Below are 9,170 nucleotides of genomic sequence, written 5' to 3'. Positions count from 1 at the left end.
AACGCACAATTTTCCGCGGATAGTGGATGGCGAAAGGCTTATGTAGACGTGGGAGCGGCCTACTGATGTCGTGCAAACCCTTTTTTTATTTTAAATTCCCATGACTGTTGTGTGTTAGAATCCGACATTGTCTAATTTAATACTCCCAACTTTCTGTGATCATCACTTATAACAGCATAAGCCTTAATGGCTTTGCTTCATCATTCACGCTAATGTACTATAATAGCTGATGGCGGTTTTTATTAGGGCCATAGAACACCTCCCTACACCCCCTATACACGATTAAGGCGTGATCAGGTGAAATTCCCGGTAATGCTGATGACAAATGTCGTTGCCAACTTATTATTGGCAGATCTATTTTGGGAATAAAATAAAATAATCGATCGGATATTTCCGCGCTGGCGATTAAATTCCCATCAGTGGATTCCCACGATGTGACGTCAGAGCCGACCAGCTGTTTCAATGTCTAAAATCCCGGCAGCAGTATATATACAGCAGTTCTTTTCTTTCGGTTTTGTTTGGTTTTTGTTATCGTGTTTCCCGTTGGCGTTCGTGCACCACCCCACCGGTTTTTTCGCCGGTTGTACATAAGGGAAAACCTCGCCGAGTCCCGCGCGTGATGCGGTAGCAACAGCGAACAACAAAAAAAAGGCCCCAGACAAGCAGTCGCCAATTAAATTCAATTCTCCTTTTTTGTTTTTTGCTTGTAATAGATATAGAACTGGCAGCCGGCAGGCATTTTTACACAGAAGCTTCCAGCCGTCAAAAGAAACCAAACACGAGCGCGCGGTACCTACCACGGCGTGATATTAATGTTATGCATCAAAGAGAACTACCCCCCGGCGTTCCTGGAAATTTCCTTTTGCTTTAGAACATTCTTTTATTTCAAACTTCTTTTTGGTTTGTTTTGTTTTTTCAAATTTCCCGCGAAATTACGAAATTCCCAAAAACTGCAATTTTCTGGGTAGAGACCGGGTGAATGTTGAGCAATTTAAATATTTAATAATCAGATCGATTTCAGCATCGACTGGTGGTGCAGTCGGCTATAACTAATGAGACCCTTCAGCTCTTTTATCCAACATCAATCTCGTGTAAAAATCCCTTTTTTCTTTATTCTTTTCTGGCCGTTGCGAAGGAAAGAGATTCACGATAGGTCACGTACGCACCGTCTGCTCTAATGTGCATCAGTCACGAAAAGAAGAAGAAGAATGGCAGTTGCAGCAGCAGCGCGGTGGAATTCAACCGGAATCAAAGAAATCAGAACGAAGCCCATCAGCTGAGAGCGTGCCGTCACCACATTGGATTGATCGGTTAAACGTATACCATGACCCACTTTCGCAACAAACAATTACAGACACACACACACAAGACACAAGCTAGTAGCTACCATTCAAAAAAGAAAATGGCAATTACGTATAGGGGGCTGTGCTGTGGTCTGTGCGGACACGATCGATATGTAGAAATAACAAAAGCAAAGTGGAGCAGGGAAAACCGAATTGAGTTATTTGTAATCGCCTGTTGTTTTTCCACTTTTCTCCTCTGTAACTCTGTAAAATTCCTTTTTTTGATATAATCTGACGAAATTCACGACCGAAGGAATAATAAAAGTAAACAACGGTACGATGTAAATAGGACAAAAGTCGACGTCAGAGAAAATCGACCGAATGTTCAAAAACAAGAGATAATAAAATGTAATGTTGGATTTTATACGGAGTGACGTCAAACGAATATCAGACTGACACGCAATCAGTATAGAATAGAGTGACGGTATGGGAAAAACCGCCCACCTCGCCACCCCTTTTTTGTATACAGGGTATATACAACAGCTCCCACTAGCGGGAGCTGGACAGTATATCATTTCAGTCGCCATCGTCCAGTCGTTCGGATCGTTGCTCTTTTCCGAGTTCTGCCCATTTTTTGGTTTGATTTGTTGAGTTGTTCCTTATCAAGTGACCGTGGTATTATGCACGTCCGCGTGATTTTCCCCTCACTTCACATTTAATTAATTATTACGTCGTCTTGTGTTTTTGTCGGGTGACGTGTTACATAACACAGCACATTCCGGCCACGTTCAAATACTATAACAAAAACCTCGTCAGTGCTGAGCCTGCTGTGTCTTTGTTGGCTCGTGACAGTCCGTCGTCGTGTTATTGCGGCAATAGGAGAGTCTATTATAATTCAAATCTAACCGACCCCGAACAGAACAAAACCAGAACGAGTTGGACATCGAAAAGGAAATTATACCTTTTTCAAATCCGGTTTATTTTTTGTTGGCCATCAGCCCGCCAGTTAGATTTCGTGATACTTATATATTCTCCGTCAAGAGCACAGTCTCAGTCAGTCCAGTGTTGTTCTCCGTCACGTGAAAAGTAGCTCTCAGACTGCGTCTGTTGTATACTCAGCTCGTTGCTGTACCTCGCCACATAAGTGAAACACTTTCTCCATAGTTGTACAATCACCTGTTTCTTAATTCGTTCAACAAGGTAATCAAATTAACATTTATAGACATTTATGCAATATAAAACATTGCCGTCTCGATTAACCTGTGAAGATGCGGTCCAATTTTACCTTCAATCATTTCCTGTGTGCTGGTATTTTCAATTAAAATTTGATTATTACGTGACCAATAAGGAAATTGCGCAACGGGATCTGTGCCTGTACCCTCGTGCCACCATTTGGAAGGTTTTGACGATTCGTTTTCATTGGCTAAAATTGATACATGCGCAATTAATTGACCGACTGCAAACAAATATGGGCCATAGCTGGCAAGGCCCGCCCTAATTTCCATACTACCAAAAAGAAACGCAGCAGCACACGGACAACATTTTTATCCTTGACCGTGATATCCAAACCCGCACACACACTCTACTGAATTATTTCATTTCTTGTTTGGCGAAACCCGCGAATGGTTTTTTGGTTCATCAGCACCCACCTGGCGTGTCATTTATTACGCAAAAAAGAGGGGGAGGGGGAATACCCAAGTCCCTTTTCAAATTAATGGGAGAGAGAGTGCGGAACTCTCTTATTATTATTATTATTATTTTTATGCCAGGACTTGGACTTCCCCTGCAGAACGAAAAATGGCGCCGACAAAAGAACTTTTGACTTGATTTTAATTTTTTAACCAAAACCCGCACACAAAGATAACAACAAAAAAAAGCCCGGAGCGACCATTTATTATCTGCATGGCGGGGGGAGAGCGCGTACCAGTCACGAGAACCGTAGAAAATAAAAAAATGTTTGACGTTGGCCGATTTCACAAAATAATAAAAGTCTTTATTTTCCCGGTGTGACGTCATCACTATCAGACAATTCGCCCGCCAGCAGTCAGCGGTTTTTCACGACCGTGAGACCCCCTCCCGCCAATCAACGTGAAATAGAACAAAATAAGAGAAAATCTAAAATAATAAAACAGGTGGAATTCGTTGTGTATAGAAACTTTCACATGGAATTCCCCTTTTTCGAATGTTGAACTGTTGAATGTTGTACCCAAACAGCTGATAGACAATTTTATTTTTATTTTATTTTGGTTTGTTTTTTTTAGTTGGCGGATGGGATGGTCTGTTGGACGGCCAACGAGAAACCACCAGCAGCTGTCATGAATAACTCGGCGACTGCCAGAATCAATAACCCCATGGAAGTGATACGCAATGCCAAAAAGTGCAAATTCCAGCAAGAGGACGGTCGTCATCAGCAGACGGACCTGCATCAGCCTCCGCTCCTTCCGGCCGATCCTTGCCCACTACTCCGGCCATTTTGTCACCAGGTAAAATTCATATTTTAAAAATTCAATTAAATAATACTAAACAAATTTGACTGAAAGGTCGGAGGCCACACCCAGTTCCTGCAGCTAGATCAATCCACCGTCTGCAAGCCTTTGATCCCGCGGGAGTTGAGTTTCTACCTGAACGCACCGCCAGACATTCGCACCTTCACGCCCAAGTGCAAAGGTAAAAAAAAAAAATTCAATTGTTATTATTATTTTTATCATCCAAACATGTAAAAGATAGACGAAATGAGGCAATCAAATAATCAGTTTGTGGTGCCATATTATTCCCGCTTGATGCAAATTCACGTCACCCATCAATCAGAACAAAGTATACAAGTTATTATTGCTCAAACTGTGTAAACAAAATGGTAGATATGCTGTGCAGGTTCCACATTTCGTTGTAGGTTCTAGACATTGACGTCATTTCCCCAATTGGGAGAGATTTAATGAGTTGATGGACGACTGTCTAAGTTTAGTCCCTCCATAGTCCTTTTTACACACTTAATGAATAATGTCTGACGTCAAACCTTTTGTCTGTTGTTCTATGTCGGCGAGGGGAAAAGGAAATAATGAGGTTCGCACTGCGAATAGAGCGGGAAGCCTCGTGAATTTTTCAAACGAAATAAAAAAATGTCAAAACAAAAAAATTTGGTTTGCGTATAGAAATATGTATACATCCAGCTCATTTTAATTCCGCTGGTAAAAACTTTTTGTCGGCTTGTCTCGTTTGATCTTGTGACATCACCAACAAAGAAATTTGACAAGTTGAAAAAATATAAAAAGGAAAAGAAGCCCGTCAACTGAAAAGATGAACGACGTTTTATAGAATTCCTCGTTCATCAACCCCCCCCCCCCCCCCGGCGACATGAGAGGTGACTGGGGACATGTGTGTGTGTACAAAGGGCGCGGCTATTTCTATCCTGACATGTTTTGCAAAAAATTTATCTATTTCTAATCCTGGAATTAATTTTTGGGAACATTTAGGTGTGATCCAGACGTGGCACCAAGAAGGCCGCCAATACTGGAGGCGATTCGCCATGGATGAGATCAGCGTCACGGCCGAACATTCGGAAATTTCGTCGCACCACAACAGTCGCCACGACGCCCCGTTGAGGTACAAAAACCCCCGAAAACCTTTTCCCACCCCAATCATCGACAACTCCAATTTAATTGGTTCTATAATCTCTTGATGCGCGCAGGATATCCCTGGCCGGCCATGAAGCCATTTCCTATCATCCGGCCCACACCTACACTGATGGATCATCTCAATGTGAGTACACACACACACAGTCCGTCTAGTCTCTAGCTCTCTGTCTATTATACGGTCTATTTCGGGGTCCACCCGCTGGTTTGTTTGCCGCTCCGGTTCATTTCATTACCCGGTGTGTACGTGTGTGCCAGATCTCTCCTCTTCTTCTTCCACTTTAGCCGTAATGGAGAAATAGTTGGGCTTTTCGCCAGATGATATTCTTGATGCTCGTGTGTGTTTCATCCACAACTACTGCAAGTCTGGTCGTTGTGTAAATTTGTCTGAGAGTTTCGAATTTTTTCATTTTCCCGCCATCGTTTTACACCCCGCCATCGGCAACGAGTTACCCAGATGATGAGCGATGTGTCAAATTGTCGCACTATTCCTCGAATGACATCAAATAAGTTGGACAAAAATCCACCCGACTCTCCCACAGGCCTTATGATGTGTGTTATCATTTTAATATTCATGAAAGTCACGGGTCTTTTAATTTTTAAATCAAATTCAGGAAGGAAGTGAGAAATTTGAAATGAAATAAAAGTCCTTGCCATCAAAGGAATAAGATTTAAATAAAAAAAGATATTGAACGACAGAAATTTTATTACGACATATCCTTGGTTCGCATTTGCCAACACCCCACCCAAGGTCATCTAATTAATTTCAGCCTCTCGCAGTAGGCTACATACCCGCGTAATAATGCGCAGCTAATGAATTGGCGCAGCACGTGACGCCTATCAAACGATTAGGAGCCAACCGTCGTCACCTGAGGACAACACATGCGAAATGCGATCACGTATACATTTATCCCCCAATGGTTTCTCGTTTCCCCTTTTTTCTTGGCCTCCATTTCATCATTTGCCCGCGAAATTCAAATGATTTAAAAAATAAAGAATTTCATTATTTGAAGGTCGCGATTATAAATTATTCCTTCCATTTCTTTTTAGTTTTCATGATGCTGGAAAACGTGGCGTCGGCGTCCAAGTTCGAGCGTCCGTGCGTGCTGGACTTGAAGATGGGCACCCGGCAGCACGGTGACGACGCCTCTGCCGAGAAACGCACCCGGCAGATGGCCAAGTGCGCAGCCAGCATTTCCGCCTCGCTCGGACTCCGTCTCTGCGGCATGAAGGTAATAATAATACTTAAAAAATGCGTCTTATGCAAATTTCTAGTGTTGTTCGTCATCTCCACTATGACGTCGTTGCTGTGAGCAGTGTGTGTAATGCTAAACGTTGAATTTCCCTGTTGCGCCATTTTGGATTTTGAAAATTTCGCCACGGCGGGAGAGTTGAGATTTATGTTCGTGTCCGTTATTCCGTTTGTCCGTATTAAACCGCGCAAGAAGAGAATAGCCGGCAGGGAGAAATGATCATTCATTTCTTTCTTGGCGGCCATATCATTTGGTAGTCGGCCAATCATCACGTCGAGTCTAAGAATAAACAAAAGCCGCCGGAAGAGAATTGTGTCCGTGATGAAAAGTGCCAATTCTATTTTTGAATCTCCCGCCAGCCGCCACTAATAATGTGTCAATTGTTTTTTTTTCCCAGGTGTACGAAGCGACGTCGGACAAGTTCGTCACCCAGGACAAATATTTTGGCCGTCGGCTGGATGCTGACGGACTCCGCAAGGCGCTGGTCCAGTTTTTCGCCAGCGGGGGAGCCCGAAGGGCCGGAATCATTGGGGCCATCCTCGAGCGTCTCAGGCTACTCCGCAAAGCCATCGAACAACAGGATACATTCCGGTTCTATTCGAGGTATGTGTAACCATGGCGACAGCATGTCACACACCTGGACAATTAATGATTTGAATTTTCCCGCGCTTTTTTAGTTCCCTGTTGATCGTTTACGAAGGATGCGATGAGAATTGCGAATTCTTCCTCAGCCCGGATTTCCGTTTCCTTGGCAGCAGCGAATCCGGCGGAAGTCGACGATCCAACTCGGACTGCGAGCTGGAGAGCCTCGACGACGACGGCCAGAGTTGCTACAAGCCGGCCCGATCCATCTCTGACGCCCAGATTCCGCGACTGAAGGAATTGATGACCATTCCGGGCCGTCTGCATCGCCATCCCAATCAAGTGTCCATCACCGACTCGTCGAGCGACTCCGCCTATTACCTGACGGACAGCTGCGGTGAGACCCAGTCGTTCAGCACCAGTCCCCAATCGGTGGATTCCGGACTGGAATGCTACATGGATCAGAGTTCCGTTTCGTCCAGCAGCACCACCAACGAGTGCTGCAATAACTGGTCGGGCGGCCAGCACCACCAGGCCGGCGGTCGCTTCAAGCAACTGGCCAAGACTCCGGCAGCCAATTACGAGTGTGACAACTCGACGGACAGCACCGACAGCGGAGTCTTTTCCTCATCCGCCGTGGTCCAGCTGGTCAAACAGCAGCTGAAACAATCGACGATGATGAAGCGATCGGCCGCCATCAGTTACACGACGGACAGCGAGGAGGACGGTGAATTTGACATGACGTGGGCTCATCATCTGGACGATGGCCAGCAGCAACAACCCACGGAACTGTCCGGATCGCCGCCCGGCGAAGATGAGGGCGAATTGACGCCCGTCTTGGAAGTCAGCCGGACCGAAGAGTTTACGGAAGAAGCCGGCGGAAGCCAAACGCAGAAGAAACGTCGAGTGATGGATGAGGACAAGGAACAAGTGCTGCTGGATGCTGCTGCTGCCAGCAGCAGCAAGCCGGACAACAACTGCTGGTCGGATTGCGTCGATGTCCGCATGATCGATTTCGCCCACACAACTTTCTCCGGTTACCTGGGACTGGACGAACGGGTCCACTGGGGACCCGACAACGGATACCTGCTCGGTCTGGAAAACCTGACGGACATTTTGAGCGAATTGCAAGGATACGGTTGTTGTCCTCCTCATCAGAAAAATGCCATGTGCCTTTCATCCTAAACAAAATCTATGACGTAACAAAAAGTGATGATCTATAGACGACGACGCCCGGTGAAATCGACGGCCTTTTTGCTGGTCACCGTTTTTGAAAATTAAAATAAAAAAAATTCCAGATGACTATGATGATGACAAGTACAAAACAGAGAGATCCTTGCTGACACAAAACAAATAAAAATAAAACAAAAAACATTGAAAACTGTTACCTCAAGAACAAGTTGATGGTCGGCTGTCGACATAAAAGGAATAAGGTCAAACCTGCTATTTTACTGAGCATCTATCAAATCGAGAGGGTGTGAAGTCTCTAATATGCCACTAATATTTGGATTCCCGAAATGATTGAGAATGCAATTTCGACTTTATTTGACTGACTGTAAATAGTTTTGTACGCAAACTAAAAATTGTTTTAAAAAAATAAACTATTTGGCATGAAATTTAAATCGTCCTGTTTATTTTATTCAGTCTAATTATTTTTGTCTAAACTCATTTAACTGGAGGTTGAAAAAACTGTTGTTTATCTTTTGCCGATTCTTAATTTCTATATCGATACCTTTAAGCAGATTAATTCAATTAGTGTCGTCTGCTTTAAAAGTTTCGAAACGAGACGAAGTGTGAGATCTCAAAGAAAACTGAACGATCACTTTTTGACATTTACGAAAAGTATCACAGCCAATCAAATAATTAATTTAAAATGTGGTCGCCGTGTAAAGTGTTACCTCTGGTGTCGGGCTTTCCATGCCACTTCACTCTGTTTGACAGGTAAATAAAACTGAGAAAACAAATGGAATGATTATGGGAGCTTTAAATAGAAGAGAAAACCTGTTACAAATTTCTGAAATGTTATTTTTGTTTTTCGACTAGCATTTATCATGTAAAGCCCGTCTTTCGATGCAATGGCAGTTTGTTTGCAGTATGTAACCTTTTCCTTTGTGTAGATTTCAGACCTGGGTGAGCTTTCACAACAAACAACAACACAAAATGCAAGTTTTGTTTGTGCCGGTATTGATGTGTCAACAACAACAATCTCAGTATCTTTGCTTGGATAATGATTTGTTTGACTGTTGTTCCTACGACTTTTTAGATATTTTATTGATGCATGACTTGCACAAATGCATTAAATGGAAACCTCCAGTTCTCCTTTTTATTAACAATAAGGATTTACCCTCTGTCATACTTTCAACTTTTTCTTACTTGTTGATTCTGTTAAAAATTTTCGTAACCCATTTTTCATTTTTCATTTA

General features: G+C 43.4%; 1 protein-coding gene across 1 annotated transcript; it reads left to right on the top strand.

Annotated features, from left to right (window-relative positions):
* Positions 1 to 1,850: 1,850 nt before the first annotated feature.
* On the top strand, positions 1,851 to 8,363 carry LOC124350572. The gene is made up of 8 exons (XM_046801340.1): positions 1,851 to 2,483; positions 3,545 to 3,766; positions 3,824 to 3,950; positions 4,754 to 4,883; positions 4,969 to 5,039; positions 5,963 to 6,144; positions 6,563 to 6,768; positions 6,843 to 8,363. Exons 2-8 carry the CDS (start codon positions 3,557 to 3,559, stop codon positions 7,930 to 7,932), a joined length of 2,016 nt encoding a protein of 671 aa, XP_046657296.1. The 5' UTR covers positions 1,851 to 2,483; positions 3,545 to 3,556; the 3' UTR covers positions 7,933 to 8,363.
* The last annotated feature ends 807 nt before the right edge of the window (positions 8,364 to 9,170 follow it).

The sequence above is a fragment of the Daphnia pulicaria genome, chromosome 7 (genome assembly GCF_021234035.1).
Source record: "Daphnia pulicaria isolate SC F1-1A chromosome 7, SC_F0-13Bv2, whole genome shotgun sequence".
Lineage (NCBI taxonomy): Eukaryota > Metazoa > Arthropoda > Branchiopoda > Diplostraca > Daphniidae > Daphnia > Daphnia pulicaria.
The sequence above is the reverse complement of the archived record's forward strand: the minus strand, read 5'-3'. Positions and strand labels throughout refer to the sequence as shown.